Raw genomic sequence first — 19360 nt, 5'->3', positions numbered from 1 at the left:
CTCAGAGTACTGCTGCTCAGTGTGCTCTCTCACTCAGAGTACTGCTGCTCAGTGTGCTCTCTCACTCAGAGTACTGCTGCTCAGTGTGCTCTCTCACTCAGAGTACTGCTCAGTGTGCTCTCTTACTCAGAGTACTGCTCAGTGTGCTCTCTCACTCAGAGTACTGCTGCTCAGTGTGCTCTCTCACTCAGAGTACTGCTGCTCAGTGTGCTCTCTCACTCAGAGTACTGCTCAGTGTGCTCTCTCACTCAGAGTACTGCTGCTCAGTGTGCTCTCTCACTCAGAGTACTGCTGCTCAGTGTGCTCTCTCACTCAGAGTACTGCTGCTCAGTGTGCTCTCTCACTCAGAGTACTGCTCAGTGTGCTCTCTCACTCAGAGTACTGCTGCTCAGTGTGCTCTCTCACTCAGAGTACTGCTGCTCAGTGTGCTCTCTCACTCAGAGTACTGCTGCTCAGTGTGCTCTCTCACTCAGAGTACTGCTCAGTGTGCTCTCTCACTCAGAGTACTGCTGCTCAGTGTGCTCTCTCACTCAGAGTACTGCTGCTCAGTGTGCTCTCTCACTCAGAGTACTGCTCAGTGTGCTCTCTCACTCAGAGTACTGCTGCTCAGTGTGCTCTCTCACTCAGAGTACTGCTGCTCAGTGTGCTCTCTCACTCAGAGTACTGCTGCTCAGTGTGCTCTCTCACTCAGAGTACTGCTCAGTGTGCTCTCTCACTCAGAGTACTGCTCAGTGTGCTCTCTCACTCAGAGTACTGCTCAGTGTGCTCTCTCACTCAGAGTACTGCTGCTCAGTGTGCTCTCTCACTCAGAGTACTGCTCAGTGTGCTCTCTTACTCAGAGTACTGCTCAGTGTGCTCTCTCACTCAGAGTACTGCTGCTCAGTGTGCTCTCTCACTCAGAGTACTGCTGCTCAGTGTGCTCTCTCACTCAGAGTACTGCTCAGTGTGCTCTCTCACTCAGAGTACTGCTCAGTGTGCTCTCTCACTCAGAGTACTGCTGCTCAGTGTGCTCTCTCACTCAGAGTACTGCTCAGTGTGCTCTCTCACTCAGAGTACTGCTGCTCAGTGTGCTCTCTCACTCAGAGTACTGCTGCTCAGTGTGCTCTCTCACTCAGAGTACTGCTCAGTGTGCTCTCTCACTCAGAGTACTGCTCAGTGTGCTCTCTCACTCAGAGTACTGCTGCTCAGTGTGCTCTCTCACTCAGAGTACTGCTCAGTGTGCTCTCTCACTCAGAGTACTGCTGCTCAGTGTGCTCTCTCACTCAGAGTACTGCTGCTCAGTGTGCTCTCTCACTCAGAGTACTGCTCAGTGTGCTCTCTCACTCAGAGTACTGCTCAGTGTGCTCTCTCACTCAGAGTACTGCTGCTCAGTGTGCTCTCTCACTCAGAGTACTGCTCAGTGTGCTCTCTCACTCAGAGTACTGCTGCTCAGTGTGCTCTCTCACTCAGAGTACTGCTGCTCAGTGTGCTCTCTCACTCAGAGTACTGCTCAGTGTGCTCTCTCACTCAGAGTACTGCTCAGTGTGCTCTCTCACTCAGAGTACTGCTGCTCAGTGTGCTCTCTCACTCAGAGTACTGCTGCTCAGTGTGCTCTCTCACTCAGAGTACTGCTGCTCAGTGTGCTCTCTCACTCAGAGTACTGCTCAGTGTGCTCTCTCACTCAGAGTACTGCTGCTCAGTGTGCTCTCTCACTCAGAGTACTGCTGCTCAGTGTGCTCTCTCACTCAGAGTACTGCTGCTCAGTGTGCTCTCTCACTCAGAGTACTGCTGCTCAGTGTGCTCTCTCACTCAGAGTACTGCTGCTCAGTGTGCTCTCTCACTCAGAGTACTGCTGCTCAGTGTGCTCTCTCACTCAGAGTACTGCTGCTCAGTGTGCTCTCTCACTCAGAGTACTGCTGCTCAGTGTGCTCTCTCACTCAGAGTACTGCTCAGTGTGCTCTCTCACTCAGAGTACTGCTGCTCAGTGTGCTCTCTCACTCAGAGTACTGCTGCTCAGTGTGCTCTCTCACTCAGAGTACTGCTGCTCAGTGTGCTCTCTCACTCAGAGTACTGCTCAGTGTGCTCTCTCACTCAGAGTACTGCTGCTCAGTGTGCTCTCTCACTCAGAGTACTGCTGCTCAGTGTGCTCTCTCACTCAGAGTACTGCTCAGTGTGCTCTCTCACTCAGAGTACTGCTGCTCAGTGTGCTCTCTCACTCAGAGTACTGCTGCTCAGTGTGCTCTCTCACTCAGAGTACTGCTGCTCAGTGTGCTCTCTCACTCAGAGTACTGCTCAGTGTGCTCTCTTACTCAGAGTACTGCTCAGTGTGCTCTCTTACTCAGAGTACTGCTCAGTGTGCTCTCTCACTCAGAGTACTGCTGCTCAGTGTGCTCTCTCACTCAGAGTACTGCTCAGTGTGCTCTCTTACTCAGAGTACTGCTCAGTGTGCTCTCTCACTCAGAGTACTGCTGCTCAGTGTGCTCTCTCACTCAGAGTACTGCTGCTCAGTGTGCTCTCTCACTCAGAGTACTGCTCAGTGTGCTCTCTCACTCAGAGTACTGCTCAGTGTGCTCTCTCACTCAGAGTACTGCTGCTCAGTGTGCTCTCTCACTCAGAGTACTGCTCAGTGTGCTCTCTCACTCAGAGTACTGCTGCTCAGTGTGCTCTCTCACTCAGAGTACTGCTGCTCAGTGTGCTCTCTCACTCAGAGTACTGCTCAGTGTGCTCTCTCACTCAGAGTACTGCTCAGTGTGCTCTCTCACTCAGAGTACTGCTGCTCAGTGTGCTCTCTCACTCAGAGTACTGCTCTCTCTCAGTGTGCTCTCTCACTCAGAGTACTGCTGCTCAGTGTGCTCTCTCACTCAGAGTACTGCTGCTCAGTGTGCTCTCTCACTCAGAGTACTGCTCAGTGTGCTCTCTCACTCAGAGTACTGCTCTCAGTGTGCTCTCTCAGTGTGCTCTCTCACTCAGAGTACTGCTGCTCAGTGTGCTCTCTCACTCAGAGTACTGCTCAGTGTGCTCTCTCACTCAGAGTACTGCTGCTCAGTGTGCTCTCTCACTCAGAGTACTGCTGCTCAGTGTGCTCTCTCACTCAGAGTACTGCTCAGTGTGCTCTCTCACTCAGAGTACTGCTCAGTGTGCTCTCTCACTCAGAGTACTGCTGCTCAGTGTGCTCTCTCACTCAGAGTACTGCTGCTCAGTGTGCTCTCTCACTCAGAGTACTGCTGCTCAGTGTGCTCTCTCACTCAGAGTACTGCTGCTCAGTGTGCTCTCTCACTCAGAGTACTGCTGCTCAGTGTGCTCTCTCACTCAGAGTACTGCTGCTCAGTGTGCTCTCTCACTCAGAGTACTGCTCAGTGTGCTCTCTTACTCAGAGTACTGCTCAGTGTGCTCTCTCACTCAGAGTACTGCTGCTCAGTGTGCTCTCTCACTCAGAGTACTGCTGCTCAGTGTGCTCTCTCACTCAGAGTACTGCTGCTCAGTGTGCTCTCTCACTCAGAGTACTGCTGCTCAGTGTGCTCTCTCACTCAGAGTACTGCTGCTCAGTGTGCTCTCTCACTCAGAGTACTGCTGCTCAGTGTGCTCTCTCACTCAGAGTACTGCTGCTCAGTGTGCTCTCTCACTCAGAGTACTGCTGCTCAGTGTGCTCTCTCACTCAGAGTACTGCTGCTCAGTGTGCTCTCTCACTCAGAGTACTGCTGCTCAGTGTGCTCTCTCACTCAGAGTACTGCTGCTCAGTGTGCTCTCTCACTCAGAGTACTGCTGCTCAGTGTGCTCTCTCACTCAGAGTACTGCTCAGTGTGCTCTCTCACTCAGAGTACTGCTCAGTGTGCTCTCTCACTCAGAGTACTGCTGCTCAGTGTGCTCTCTCACTCAGAGTACTGCTGCTCAGTGTGCTCTCTCACTCAGAGTACTGCTGCTCAGTGTGCTCTCTCACTCAGAGTACTGCTGCTCAGTGTGCTCTCTCACTCAGAGTACTGCTGCTCAGTGTGCTCTCTCACTCAGAGTACTGCTGCTCAGTGTGCTCTCTCACTCAGAGTACTGCTGCTCAGTGTGCTCTCTCACTCAGAGTACTGCTCAGTGTGCTCTCTCACTCAGAGTACTGCTCAGTGTGCTCTCTCACTCAGAGTACTGCTGCTCAGTGTGCTCTCTCACTCAGAGTACTGCTGCTCAGTGTGCTCTCTCACTCAGAGTACTGCTGCTCAGTGTGCTCTCTCACTCAGAGTACTGCTGCTCAGTGTGCTCTCTCACTCAGAGTACTGCTGCTCAGTGTGCTCTCTCACTCAGAGTACTGCTGCTCAGTGTGCTCTCTCACTCAGAGTACTGCTGCTCAGTGTGCTCTCTCACTCAGAGTACTGCTGCTCAGTGTGCTCTCTCACTCAGAGTACTGCTGCTCTCTCACTCAGAGTACTGCTGCTCAGTGTGCTCTCTCACTCAGTACTGTGCTCTGTGCTCACTCAGAGTACTGCTGCTCAGTGTGCTCTCTCACTCAGAGTACTGCTGCTCAGTGTGCTCTCTCACTCAGAGTACTGCTGCTCCGTGTGCACTCTCACTCAGAGTACTGCTCAGTGTGCTCTCTCACTCAGAGTACTGCTGCTCAGTGTGCTCTCTCACTCAGAGTACTGCTCAGTGTGCTCAGTGTGCTCTCTCAAGCAGAGTACTGCTGCTCAGTGTGCTCTCTCACTCAGAGTACTGCTGCTCAGTGTGCTCTCTCACTCAGAGTACTGCTGCTCAGTGTGCTCTCTCACTCAGAGTACTGCTGCTCAGTGTGCTCTCTCACTCAGAGTACTGCTGCTCAGTGTGCTCTCTCACTCAGAGTACTGCTGCTCAGTGTGCTCTCTCACTCAGAGTACTGCTGCTCAGTGTGCTCTCTCACTCAGAGTACTGCTGTGTGCTCTCTCACTCAGAGTACTGCTGCTCAGTGTGCTCTCTCACTCAGAGTACTGCTGCTCAGTGTGCTCTCTCACTCAGAGTACTGCTCAGCTCTCTCAGTGTGCTCTCTCACTCAGAGTACTGCTGCTCAGTGTGCTCTCTCACTCAGAGTACTGCTGCTCAGTGTGCTCTCTCACTCAGAGTACTGCTGCTCAGTGTGCTCTCTCACTCAGAGTACTGCTGCTCAGTGTGCTCTCTCACTCAGAGTACTGCTGCTCAGTGTGCTCTCTCACTCAGAGTACTGCTGTGTGCTCTCTCACTCAGAGTACTGCTCAGTGTGCTCTCTCACTCAGAGTACTGCTGCTCAGTGTGCTCTCTCACTCAGAGTACTGCTGCTCAGTGTGCTCTCTCACTCAGAGTACTGCTGCTCAGTGTGCTCTCTCACTCAGAGTACTGCTGCTCAGTGTGCTCTCTCACTCAGAGTACTGCTGCTCAGTGTGCTCTCTCACTCAGAGTACTGCTGCTCAGTGTGCTCTCTCACTCAGAGTACTGCTGCTCAGTGTGCTCTCTCACTCAGAGTACTGCTGCTCAGTGTGCTCTCTCACTCAGAGTACTGCTCAGTGTGCTCTCTCACTCAGAGTACTGCTGTGTGCTCTCTCAGTGTGCTCAGTGTGCTCTCTCACTCAGAGTACTGCTCAGTGTGCTCTCTCACTCAGAGTACTGCTGCTCAGTGTGCTCTCTCACTCAGAGTACTGCTCAGTGTGCTCTCTCACTCAGAGTACTGCTGCTCAGTGTGCTCTCTCACTCAGAGTACTGCTGCTCAGTGTGCTCTCTCACTCAGAGTACTGCTGCTCAGTGTGCTCTCTCACTCAGAGTACTGCTGCTCAGTGTGCTCTCTCACTCAGAGTACTGCTGCTCAGTGTGCTCTCTCACTCAGAGTACTGCTGCTCAGTGTGCTCTCTCACTCAGAGTACTGCTGCTCAGTGTGCTCTCTCACTCAGAGTACTGCTGCTCAGTGTGCTCTCTCACTCAGAGTACTGCTGCTCAGTGTGCTCTCTCACTCAGAGTACTGCTGCTCAGTGTGCTCTCTCACTCAGAGTACTGCTGCTCAGTGTGCTCTCTCACTCAGAGTACTGCTCAGTGTGCTCTCTCACTCAGAGTACTGCTGCTCAGTGTGCTCTCTCACTCAGAGTACTGCTCAGTGTGCTCTCTCAGAGTGTGCTCAGTGTGCTCTCTCACTCAGAGTACTGCTGCTCAGTGTGCTCTCTCACTCAGAGTACTGCTGCTCAGTGTGCTCTCTTACTCAGAGTACTGCTGCTCAGTGTGCTCTCTCACTCAGAGTACTGCTGCTCAGTGTGCTCTCTCACTCAGAGTACTGCTGCTCAGTGTGCTCTCTCACTCAGAGTACTGCTGCTCAGTGTGCTCTCTCACTCAGAGTACTGCTGCTCAGTGTGCTCTCTCACTCAGAGTACTGCTGCTCAGTGTGCTCTCTCACTCAGAGTACTGCTGCTCAGTGTGCTCTCTCACTCAGAGTACTGCTGCTCAGTGTGCTCTCTCACTCAGAGTACTGATGCTCAGTGTGCTCTCTCTCACTCAGAGTACTGCTCAGTGTGCTCTCTCACTCAGAGTACTGCTGCTCAGTGTGCTCTCTCACTCAGAGTACTGCTGCTCAGTGTGCTCTCTCACTCAGAGTACTGCTGCTCAGTGTGCTCTCTCACTCAGAGTACTGCTGCTCAGTGTGCTCTCTCACTCAGAGTACTGCTCAGAGGGCTCTCTCACTCAGAGTACTGCTGCTCAGTGTGCTCTCTCACTCAGAGTACTGCTGCAGTGTGCTCTCTCACTCAGAGTACTGCTGCTCAGTGTGCTCTCTCACTCAGAGTACTGCTGCTCAGTGTGCTCTCTCACTCAGAGTACTGCTGCTCAGTGTGCTCTCTCACTCAGAGTACTGCTGCTCAGTGTGCTCTCTCACTCAGAGTACTGCTGCTCAGTGTGCTCTCTCACTCAGAGTACTGCTGCTCAGTGTGCTCTCTCACTCAGAGTACTGCTGCTCAGTGTGCTCTCTCACTCAGAGTACTGCTGCTCAGTGTGCTCTCTCACTCAGAGTACTGCTGCTCAGTGTGCTCTCTCACTCAGAGTACTGCTGCTCAGTGTGCTCTCTCACTCAGAGTACTGCTGCTCAGTGTGCTCTCTCACTCAGAGTACTGCTGCTCAGTGTGCTCTCTCACTCAGAGTACTGCTGCTCAGTGTGCTCTCTCACTCAGAGTACTGCTGCTCTCTCACTCAGAGTACTGCTGCTCAGTGTGCTCTCTCACTCAGAGTACTGCTGCTCAGTGTGCTCTCTCACTCAGAGTACTGCTGCTCAGTGTGCTCTCTCACTCAGAGTACTGCTGCTCAGTGTGCTCTCTCACTCAGAGTACTGCTGCTCAGTGTGCTCTCTCACTCAGAGTACTGCTGCTCAGTGTGCTCTCTCACTCAGAGTACTGCTGCTCAGTGTGCTCTCTCACTCAGAGTACTGCTGCTCAGTGTGCTCTCTCACTCAGAGTACTGCTCAGTGTGCTCTCTCACTCAGAGTACTGCTGCTCAGTGTGCTCTCTCACTCAGAGTACTGCTGCTCAGTGTGCTCTCTCACTCAGAGTACTGCTGCTCAGTGTGCTCTCTCACTCAGAGTACTGCTGCTCAGTGTGCTCTCTCACTCAGAGTACTGCTCAGTGTGCTCTCTCACTCAGAGTACTGCTGCTCAGTGTGCTCTCTCACTCAGAGTACTGCTGCTCAGTGTGCTCTCTCACTCAGAGTACTGCTGCTCAGTGTGCTCTCTCACTCAGAGTACTGCTGCTCAGTGTGCTCTCTCACTCAGAGTACTGCTGCTCAGTGTGCTCTCTCACTCAGAGTACTGCTCAGTGTGCTCTCTCACTCAGAGTACTGCTGCTCAGTGTGCTCTCTCACTCAGAGTACTGCTGCTCAGTGTGCTCTCTCACTCAGAGTACTGCTCAGTGTGCTCTCTCACTCAGAGTACTGCTGCTCAGTGTGCTCTCTCACTCAGAGTACTGCTCAGTGTGCTCTCTCACTCAGAGTACTGCTGCTCAGTGTGCTCTCTCACTCAGAGTACTGCTGCTCAGTGTGCTCTCTCACTCAGAGTACTGCTCAGTGTGCTCTCTCACTCAGAGTACTGCTGCTCAGTGTGCTCTCTCACTCAGAGTACTGCTCAGTGTGCTCTCTCACTCAGAGTACTGCTGCTCAGTGTGCTCTCTCACTCAGAGTACTGCTGCTCAGTGTGCTCTCTCACTCAGAGTACTGCTGCTCAGTGTGCTCTCTCACTCAGAGTACTGCTGCTCAGTGTGCTCTCTCACTCAGAGTGTGCTCTGTGCTCTCTCACTCAGAGTACTGCTGCTCAGTGTGCTCTCTCACTCAGAGTACTGCTGCTCAGTGTGCTCTCTCACTCAGAGTACTGCTGCTCAGTGTGCTCTCTCACTCAGAGTACTGCTCTCTCACTCAGAGTACTGCTGTGTGCTCTCTCACTCAGAGTACTGCTCAGTGTGCTCTCTCACTCAGAGTACTGCTGCTCAGTGTGCTCTCTTACTCAGAGTACTGCTGCTCAGTGTGCTCTCTCACTCAGAGTACTGCTGCTCAGTGTGCTCTCTCACTCAGAGTACTGCTGCTCAGTGTGCTCTCTCACTCAGAGTACTGCTGCTCAGTGTGCTCTCTCACTCAGAGTACTGCTGCTCAGTGTGCTCTCTCACTCAGAGTACTGCTGTGTGCTCTCTCACTCAGAGTACTGCTGTGTGCTCTCTCACTCAGAGTACTGCTCTCTCTCACTCAGAGTACTGCTGTGTGCTCTCTCACTCTGAGTACTGCTGCTCAGTGTGCTCTCTCACTCAGAGTACTGCTGCTCAGTGTGCTCTCTCACTCAGAGTACTGCTGCTCAGTGTGCTCTCTCACTCAGAGTACTGCTGCTCAGTGTGCTCTCTCACTCAGAGTACTGCTGCTCAGTGTGCTCTCTCACTCAGAGTACTGCTGCTCAGTGTGCTCTCTCACTCAGAGTACTGCTGCTCAGTGTGCTCTCTCACTCAGAGTACTGCTGCTCAGTGTGCTCTCTCACTCAGAGTACTGCTGCTCAGTGTGCTCTCTCACTCAGAGTACTGCTGCTCAGTGTGCTCTCTCACTCAGAGTACTGCTGCTCAGTGTGCTCTCTCACTCAGAGTACTGCTGCTCAGTGTGCTCTCTCACTCAGAGTACTGCTGCTCAGTGTGCTCTCTCACTCAGAGTACTGCTGCTCAGTGTGCTCTCTCACTCAGAGTACTGCTCAGTGTGCTCACACACTCAGAGTACTGCTGCTCAGTGTGCTCTCTCACTCAGAGTACTGCTGCTCACTCAGAGTACTGCTGCTCAGTGTGCTCTCTCACTCAGAGTACTGCTGCTCAGTGTGCTCTCTCACTCAGAGTACTGCTGCTCAGTGTGCTCTCTCACTCAGAGTACTGCTGCTCAGTGTGCTCTCTCACTCAGAGTACTGCTCAGTGTGCTCTCTTACTCAGAGTACTGCTGCTCAGTGTGCTCTCTCACTCAGAGTACTGCTGCTCAGTGTGCTCTCTCACTCAGAGTACTGCTGTGTGCTCTCTCACTCAGAGTAGTTCTGCTCAGTGTGCTCTCTCACTCAGAGTACTGCTGCTCAGTGTGCTCTCTCACTCAGAGTACTGCTGCTCAGTGTGCTCTCTCACTCAGAGTACTGCTGCTCAGTGTGCTCTCTCACTCAGAGTACTGCTGCTCAGTGTGCTCTCTCACTCAGAGTACTGCTGCTCAGTGTGCTCTCTCACTCAGAGTACTGCTGCTCAGTGTGCTCTCTCACTCAGAGTACTGCTCAGTGTGCTCTCTCACTCAGAGTACTGCTGCTCAGTGTGCTCTCTCACTCAGAGTACTGCTGCTCAGTGTGCTCTCTCACTCAGAGTACTGCTGCTCAGTGTGCTCTCTCACTCAGAGTACTGCTGCTCAGTGTGCTCTCTCACTCAGAGTACTGCTCAGTGTGCTCTCTCACTCAGAGTACTGCTGCTCAGTGTGCTCTCTCACTCAGAGTACTGCTGCTCAGTGTGCTCTCTCACTCAGAGTACTGCTCAGTGTGCTCTCTCACTCAGAGTACTGCTCAGTGTGCTCTCTCACTCAGAGTACTGCTGCTCAGTGTGCTCTCTCACTCAGAGTACTGCTGCTCAGTGTGCTCTCTCACTCAGAGTACTGCTGCTCAGTGTGCTCTCTCACTCAGAGTACTGCTGCTCAGTGTGCTCTCTCACTCAGAGTACTGCTGCTCAGTGTGCTCTCTCACTCAGAGTACTGCTCAGTGTGCTCTCTCACTCAGAGTACTGCTGCTCAGTGTGCTCTCTCACTCAGAGTACTGCTCAGTGTGCTCTCTCACTCAGAGTACTGCTCAGTGTGCTCTCTCACTCAGAGTACTGCTCAGTGTGCTCTCTCACTCAGAGTACTGCTCAGTGTGCTCTCTCACTCAGAGTACTGCTGCTCAGTGTGCTCTCTCACTCAGAGTACTGCTGCTCAGTGTGCTCTCTCACTCAGAGTACTGCTGCTCAGTGTGCTCTCTCACTCAGAGTACTGCTGCTCAGTGTGCTCTCTCACTCAGAGTACTGCTGCTCAGTGTGCTCTCTCACTCAGAGTACTGCTGCTCAGTGTGCTCTCTCACTCAGAGTACTGCTGCTCAGTGTGCTCTCTCACTCAGAGTACTGCTGCTCAGTGTGCTCTCTCACTCAGAGTACTGCTCAGTGTGCTCTCTCACTCAGAGTACTGCTGCTCAGTGTGCTCTCTCACTCAGAGTACTGCTGCTCAGTGTGCTCTCTCACTCAGAGTACTGCTGCTCAGTGTGCTCTCTCACTCAGAGTACTGCTGCTCAGTGTGCTCCCTCACTCAGAGTACTGCTGCTCAGTGTGCTCCCTCACTCAGAGTACTACTGCTCAGTGTGCTCTCTCACTCAGAGTACTGCTGCTCAGTGTGCTCCCTCACTCAGAGTACTACTGCTCAGTGTGCTCTCTCACTCAGAGTACTGCTGCTCAGTGTGCTCTCTCACTCAGAGTACTGCTCAGTGTGCTCTCTCACTCAGAGTACTGCTGCTCAGTGTGCTCCCTCACTCAGAGTACTACTGCTCAGTGTGCTCTCTCACTCAGAGTACTGCTGCTCAGTGTGCTCTCTCACTCAGAGTACTGCTGCTCAGTGTGCTCTCTCACTCAGAGTACTGCTGCTCAGTGTGCTCTCTCACTCAGAGTACTACTGCTCAGTGTGCTCTCTCACTCAGAGTACTGCTGCTCAGTGTGCTCTCTCACTCAGAGTACTGCTGCTCAGTGTGCTCTCTCACTCAGAGTACTGCTGCTCAGTGTGCTCTCTCACTCAGAGTACTGCTGCTCAGTGTGCTCTCTCACTCAGAGTACTGCTGCTCAGTGTGCTCTCTCACTCAGAGTACTGCTGCTCAGTGTGCTCTCTCACTCAGAGTACTGCTGCTCAGTGTGCTCTCTCACTCAGAGTACTGCTGCTCAGTGTGCTCTCTCACTCAGAGTACTGCTGCTCAGTGTGCTCTCTCACTCAGAGTACTGCTGCTCAGTGTGCTCTCTCACTCAGAGTACTGCTGCTCAGTGTGCTCTCTCACTCAGAGTACTGCTGCTCAGTGTGCTCTCTCACTCAGAGTACTGCTGCTCAGTGTGCTCTCTCACTCAGAGTACTGCTGCTCAGTGTGCTCTCTCACTCAGAGTACTGCTGCTCAGTGTGCTCTCTCACTCAGAGTACTGCTGCTCAGTGTGCTCTCTCACTCAGAGTACTGCTGCTCAGTGTGCTCTCTCACTCAGAGTACTGCTGCTCAGTGTGCTCTCTCACTCAGAGTACTGCTCTCAGTGTGCTCTCTCACTCAGAGTACTGCTGCTCAGTGTGCTCTCTCACTCAGAGTACTGCTCAGTGTGCTCTCTCACTCAGAGTACTGCTCAGTGTGCTCTCTCACTCAGAGTACTGCTCAGTGTGCTCTCTCACTCAGAGTACTGCTCAGTGTGCTCTCTCACTCAGAGTACTGCTGCTCAGTGTGCTCTCTCACTCAGAGTACTGCTGCTCAGTGTGCTCTCTCACTCAGAGTACTGCTGCTCAGTGTGCTCTCTCACTCAGAGTACTGCTGCTCAGTGTGCTCTCTCACTCAGAGTACTGCTGCTCAGTGTGCTCTCTCACTCAGAGTACTGCTGCTCAGTGTGCTCTCTCACTCAGAGTACTGCTGCTCAGTGTGCTCTCTCACTCAGAGTACTGCTGCTCAGTGTGCTCTCTCACTCAGAGTACTGCTCAGTGTGCTCTCTCACTCAGAGTACTGCTGCTCAGTGTGCTCTCTCACTCAGAGTACTGCTGCTCAGTGTGCTCTCTCACTCAGAGTACTGCTGCTCAGTGTGCTCTCTCACTCAGAGTACTGCTGCTCAGTGTGCTCCCTCACTCAGAGTACTGCTGCTCAGTGTGCTCCCTCACTCAGAGTACTACTGCTCAGTGTGCTCTCTCACTCAGAGTACTGCTGCTCAGTGTGCTCCCTCACTCAGAGTACTACTGCTCAGTGTGCTCTCTCACTCAGAGTACTGCTGCTCAGTGTGCTCTCTCACTCAGAGTACTGCTCAGTGTGCTCTCTCACTCAGAGTACTGCTGCTCAGTGTGCTCCCTCACTCAGAGTACTACTGCTCAGTGTGCTCTCTCACTCAGAGTACTGCTGCTCAGTGTGCTCTCTCACTCAGAGTACTGCTGCTCAGTGTGCTCTCTCACTCAGAGTACTGCTGCTCAGTGTGCTCTCTCACTCAGAGTACTACTGCTCAGTGTGCTCTCTCACTCAGAGTACTGCTGCTCAGTGTGCTCTCTCACTCAGAGTACTGCTGCTCAGTGTGCTCTCTCACTCAGAGTACTGCTGCTCAGTGTGCTCTCTCACTCAGAGTACTGCTGCTCAGTGTGCTCTCTCACTCAGAGTACTGCTGCTCAGTGTGCTCTCTCACTCAGAGTACTGCTGCTCAGTGTGCTCTCTCACTCAGAGTACTGCTGCTCAGTGTGCTCTCTCACTCAGAGTACTGCTGCTCAGTGTGCTCTCTCACTCAGAGTACTGCTGCTCAGTGTGCTCTCTCACTCAGAGTACTGCTGCTCAGTGTGCTCTCTCACTCAGAGTACTGCTGCTCAGTGTGCTCTCTCACTCAGAGTACTGCTGCTCAGTGTGCTCTCTCACTCAGAGTACTGCTGCTCAGTGTGCTCTCTCACTCAGAGTACTGCTGCTCAGTGTGCTCTCTCACTCAGAGTACTGCTGCTCAGTGTGCTCTCTCACTCAGAGTACTGCTGCTCAGTGTGCTCTCTCACTCAGAGTACTGCTGCTCAGTGTTGATAGACGAGATAACAGAGAGCGTCACTGCCCACTGTTACAAAAAACGCGATTCTAAAAGCTTAGAGATCTCCAGTGAATACTAGAAAGGACTGCCCTTCTAGCATCCAGCCTGTTACTGGGTTTTCGTAACAAGTTGTCAGTATCCTTGTCCAATTATCCATTAAAAATCAGTATTATTCAATAGTGCTTCAGGATTACAACTGGTAGGCTACTAACTAGAGAAATTAAAATTTAATAAATTTATTAAGTCTAGAGGTATATTATCAAAGTAAATTAAATCACAGCAATCAAAATAAAATCAATCTCTCGAGTTCAATATTATTGTGCTGAAAGCACATATCACATTTATAATTCATAAGTACCGTCAGGTACATTAACATTTAATAAGATATTACAAATATGTACAAGTAAGTGTGTGTATGCGTGTAATTGCTCTTAAGTAGTTCGCTATGTCTCAAGACTCGACTAGACTTAAACAAGTGACTGACAAAGTCCTCAAATAAACTAACTTCTTGACCGACTGGCAACCCGAACAGTCTGCTTGAACAACAAAGAATGCTAAGCCCAATAGCAATGCAATATGCGACTGCGACACAGAATCCAGTACAAAATTAGGTCAGAAGCTATAGCTAAGGACCTGAGATGTTCAGAGTGTCTATGTGACACACAACCTCAGTACAACGTCGAAAATCACTAAGTCTATACAATGTTCTGTGAACAGAGTTCTACAGAACTAACAAGAATAATGAGACAGACGATCTGTCCAACCACCAAGCGAGTCTACAGCAGACTGACTACTTCAAGCGAGGTGAGGACACCCCCCCCCCTCGATCACGTGATAGCCCCGTGGACAGCGCAGCTCAGAAGCCGGCAGTATAACGAGCGACAAGCGATAATTACAGTAGTTTGACAATCAAGACTAACTGAGCACATTTTATATACATCCTAACAACATAAGTCAAATAACAATATAACAGTCAAATAATAATATAAAGTCATACATTTACGATTTAGCTATTATCGCAAATATAAGCAATATAAAATTAAATGAAAAAGTAATATACATTACAATTATACATAATAATCATTGTAACCCATTCAGGGGTTGCAACACCCACATAGAGGCAATGAACCATTTAAACTATTAGAAATACCTCCAAGAACAGGGAAAGTACTCTCTGGAAACAAGGCGAGAGAGATACGTGATTATATACTAATGGAAGATACATGATAGCCAAGTTCCAAATATACACACTACCATAACAAAGAGCTGGAATGAGAGACGTGGGAGAAAATGTAAAATAATATTGGTGAAAAAGCAAGAAAACTACGGGCATAATAAGAGAACACTGCGCCAACATCCTTGGCCCCGACTTCGGATAGTTGCCTCCGTAATGAGCCAAATGAACCAGGCTGCAGCGGATGTGCAGGAAAGCGGGCAACCAGCAGCAACAGCCTAGTTGACCACTCAAACTATACGCAAACAATGAAATTCTCGAAACTGGTAATAGATAAATCACAGGTAACCGCATTAATCACGGTATATACTGTTCACATTATACAAACAGTTTATTATACACAAAATATTGCAAAAATATATTGCAAACAAATGTAAAATTAAAAGTATACGTATAATGTATACGTATACTGTATACGTATACGTATAGTGTATTTCAAGTATATAACAACCATGAATGTCGTAGATGAATGGCTCAGAGAACCGACATGTTGATAAATTAGACACATGTGCAACTCTTGGGTATCTTTATTGAGGAAACGTTTCGCCACACAGTGGCTTCATCAGTCCATACAAAGGAGAATGGTGAAGAACAGGAGGAGTTTGAGGTAATCAGTCCCTCAGCCTTGAGTCGATGTGGTCAGTCCATCAATCTTGAAAAGAATACAGCATATGTGCGGAGAAGTGGCTTTATATACCGTTGGCAGGAAAGGTGCAGCAGTCGTAGGCGGTGTCACATTTGTTCAATGTGGAAGTAGGTCGTGTCCAAAGGTTAGGCAAGCGAAGAATTCCCAAGATCCCAAGAAGTTGCAGTGTCTGACAGGATTACCTCATTCTCCTCCTGTTCTGAAGTCACTGTGTGGCGAAACGTTTCCTCAGTAAAGATAACCAAGAGTTGCACATGTGTCTAATTTATCAACCATGAATGTCGTTCAGGTCGGTGAAAAGCCTAAATGCAATAAGTTATTAATTAAGTATAACCAAGGCGCTGCTGATTTCCTTAGTCGTAGAATAATTGGTGCTTTAAGGGATGTTAATGTGAACGTGCTTATGAACACAAAAAAGAGAGCATAGTATCAACATCCGTGGAGAACATAGTATCAACATCCGTGGAGAACATAGTATCAACATCCGTGGAGAACATAGTATCAACATCCCATAATATGGTGGAGAACATAATATCAACATCCGTGGAGAACATAATATCAACATCCGTGGAGAACATAATATCAACATCCGTGGAGAACATGGTATCAACATCCGTGGAGAACATAATATCAACATCCGTGGAGAACATGGTATCAACATCCGTGGAGAACATAATATCAACATCCGTGGAGAACATGGTATCAACATCCGTGGTGAACATAGTATCAACATCCGTGGAGAGCATAGTATCAACATCCGTGGTGAACATAGTATCAACATCCGTGGAGAACATAGCATCAACATCCGTGGAGAACATAATATCAACATCCGTGGAGAACATGGTATCAACATCCGTGGAGAACATAGTATCAACATCCGTGCTGAACATAGTATCAACATCCGTGGAGAACATAGTATCAACATCCGTGGAGAACATAGTATCAACATCCGTGGAGAACATAGTATCAACATCCGTGCTGAACATAGTATCGACATCCGTGGAGAACATAGTATCAACATCCGTGGAGAGCATAGTATCAACATCCGTGGAGAACATAGTATCAACATCCGTGGAGAACATAGTATCAACATCCGTGCTGAACATAGTATCAACATCCGTGGAGAACATAGTATCAACATCCGTGCTGAACATAGTATCGACATCCGTGGAGAACATAGTATCAACATCCGTGGAGAACATAGTATCAACATCCGTGCTGAACATAGTATCAACATCCGTGGAGAACATAGTATCAACATCCGTGGAGAACATAGTATCAACATCCGTGGAGAGCATAGTATCAACATCCGTGGAGAACATAGTATCAACATCCGTGGAGAACATAGTATCAACATCCGTGGAGAACATAGTATCAACATCCGTGGAGAACATAGTATCAACATCCCTGGAGAACATAGTATCAACATCCGTGGAGAACAGCATCAACATCCGTGGAGAACATAATATCAACATCCGTGGAGAACATAATATCAACATCCGTGGTCCCATATACTCCAGCATCTTACCAGAGGATATCAGAAACTCCTGGGACAAGTGTAGAAGCCTTCAAGAAAAAACTGGACACGTCCCTTCAACAAGTGCCAGATCAACCAGGCTGTGACGGATATATGGGCCAGCGGGCCGCCAACAACAGCAACCTGGTTGACCATGCAAGCACCAGACAAGCCTGGCTCAAGGCGGGATCAAAGAGTAGGAAAACTATCGAAACTCATCAAAAGTGTATCAAAGGTGTATATGGGGATTCTATGAGAAAAATTCTCTATAAAATGCATAAAGTTATGGGAAAAGGCATCTGTTGGTTATCAAGGATTGTATGTTCACAAATAATATCAGAGACGTCTGTTGACTGTCACCTCCTTCTCTTCGGAAAATAATATATATCGGGAGTCTCTTCGTTTGAGTAAAATATTCAATTATCCTGTACTTGGTAAATAACTTCTAACTAATTCGTTTGCCAACATCTTGAACTCCAGCACATAAGCAGATAATGATATTTTTCCCAATATTGTACTATCATTGGGTACGGGAGTAAAATCTTAGGTAGCTTTGGGTAGAGGTCGTTTTGATAAGGACCTGCCTTGTATGGGCCAGTAGGCCTTCTGCAGTGTTCCTCCATTCTTATGTTCTTATGTAATATTATTTAACCTGCTACCCGTATCCTTCATCCTACCCCCAGGGTAACGTTTTCATTCTTCTCGTATTTTCACTGGTTCAGAATGTTCTTTCCAGATATTTAATATGGTGATGTTTGGACAGAGCAACTAAACCATTAATATATTACATATTTGACATACTTGCCTTGTGTGCGGCCAGCAGTAACAGCCTGGTTGATCAGACCCTGATCCACCATGAGGCCTGGTCTCAGACCGGACCGCGGGGGCGTTGACCCCCAAAACCCTCTACAGGTAAACTCCAGGGAACCCTGGACTCTGAATGGCTACCATTTCATCACATTCATTTCCCTGTCAGTGGCTTCACATTTTCCACAAATCTAATTTGATTTATTTACTCTTTTCTAACTATAGGTTAGAATTCACCAGGAAACAAAATATTGGCCAGAATGTTTGGAAGGGTTGGGGGAGGAGTGACATGCTATTGGTCTCTTGTCATCACTGACGTTGCTAGAGATAGTAGTGCACTGGTTGGCAGGTATTACCTGACTGGCCCATCTCTCGGAAATTTCTCTGCTGTGAACTTCCACAACTATTATATTCTGATTACATCCTGGATCTTACAAGAATTCACCATGTTCACTGTTCATTCTGTTTTTTTTTTTTTCTGCTAACCTGTCATCGTTAAACTCTGTACACGAGATGTTCTTTCTGTCTTTTGTATCAGTATGCAGAGCTGGAAAAACAAATCATTTCGGTGCTCCTAAATCTCTTCTGATCAAGAAAACTGTACCTATTTCCAAAATATTGAGCGAAATGTACCTCTCAACACATTTTTAACAATATATTTTATGGGTTCCTCTGCGAAAATTTTGATAAAGATAATCATGTGTTTCTCATATGTTTAAATACGATACAGAGATAATTTCTGAATATTTTCAATATTGTAAATAATAATATAATTCACTTTTGACTTGAATCAATTGACTATAAGATATTTTCATAAATTTTTGTAAATATTAACTTTTCTCATATACACACAGTATATATATTAATAACTTTCTTGAATTATGAGTAAAGAAAAGACAATTTTTCAAAAAAAATTTAAGTATAATAGAGAACAAATAATATTTCCTTCGAAAGTTTAGCTGGTTTAATATATATAATATGGCAGTTTAAGATACATTTTAAGACATGGCAGTTTAAGAGACATTTTTATTGTGTGCCTCAGTGGACAGGCTAAACATACATATGTTTTAATTTAGGAATAAAAACGCTGACAGCTGGGCTGTCAGCGTTATATAGAATTTAGCCATATAGTGAAGAACTCTGCTAGATGAGTCTCACTGACTCAGGAATTATCACTACCACAATATCAGTCAAGTAACACTTATACTTTAGAGTAAAGTGTAAACACTTTACAAGTGATGATCACATCTTACACAGTACCTTTATATAAAAAAAATAAGCCTAGGAATATATATTTACAAATACGACTACAAGATAATATATATTTAACATCCAATATTTATGCATATATCTAACAATTAAAATATCCATATATCTAACAGTTAAAGTTTACATGTATTGAACATGTACAGACGTAGCCATAAGCATGAAGACAGAGACCAGACCTCTGTAGCACTGATTTTTGTTCCAGAGTAACCGGTGGCGAACTATTTGACCGTATTGTGGAGAAAGGTTCCTACACAGAGAAAGATGCTGCTGATCTGATACGACAGGTGTTAGAAGCAGTTGATTACATGCACGACCAAGGTGTTGTCCACAGGGATCTCAAGGTAAAAACAACAGTTAATTATCTTTTTTCCAGGTCTGTTGTTATTATTATAATCATGGGGGCGCTAAACCCGTAGGATTATACAATGCATGTGGGGAGGGGGATGGAAGGTATTCAGGTTCATATCAGGGAACTGGAGCACAGATCTAATTCCCTAGATCAAGAGCCCCTCACCAGCGTCAAGGTACCTCCCTTCAGAGGCTTTCAGGTCTCTGTAGATTCATTCTTTTTCTGTTGTACCATCCTGTGTACAATTAATTATTTTATCTATTTGTGGTAGGGTCATTTTTAATTATTGTTAATTTTAGGCTATACAGGCGCTGCTGAG

At 48.2% G+C, this 19360-nt stretch overlaps 1 protein-coding gene across 4 annotated transcripts in view; it reads left to right on the top strand.

The window, feature by feature from the left end:
* The window catches only part of CaMKI (Calcium/calmodulin-dependent protein kinase I), a 919698-nt gene that overhangs the window by 736991 nt on the left and 163347 nt on the right, over window positions 1–19360 (top strand). For all 4 annotated transcript variants that reach the window (XM_053793074.2, XM_053793012.2, XM_053793155.2 and 1 more), the window contains exon 4: window positions 18895–19033. In XM_053793074.2, the coding sequence (XP_053649049.2) occupies window positions 18895–19033 (139 nt within the window). The remainder of the gene's footprint in view (window positions 1–18894; window positions 19034–19360) is intronic.

This window comes from Cherax quadricarinatus, chromosome 2 (assembly GCF_038502225.1).
Source record: "Cherax quadricarinatus isolate ZL_2023a chromosome 2, ASM3850222v1, whole genome shotgun sequence".
In the NCBI taxonomy this organism is placed as follows: domain Eukaryota; kingdom Metazoa; phylum Arthropoda; class Malacostraca; order Decapoda; family Parastacidae; genus Cherax; species Cherax quadricarinatus.
This window is presented reverse-complemented; position numbering and strand designations above follow the sequence as displayed.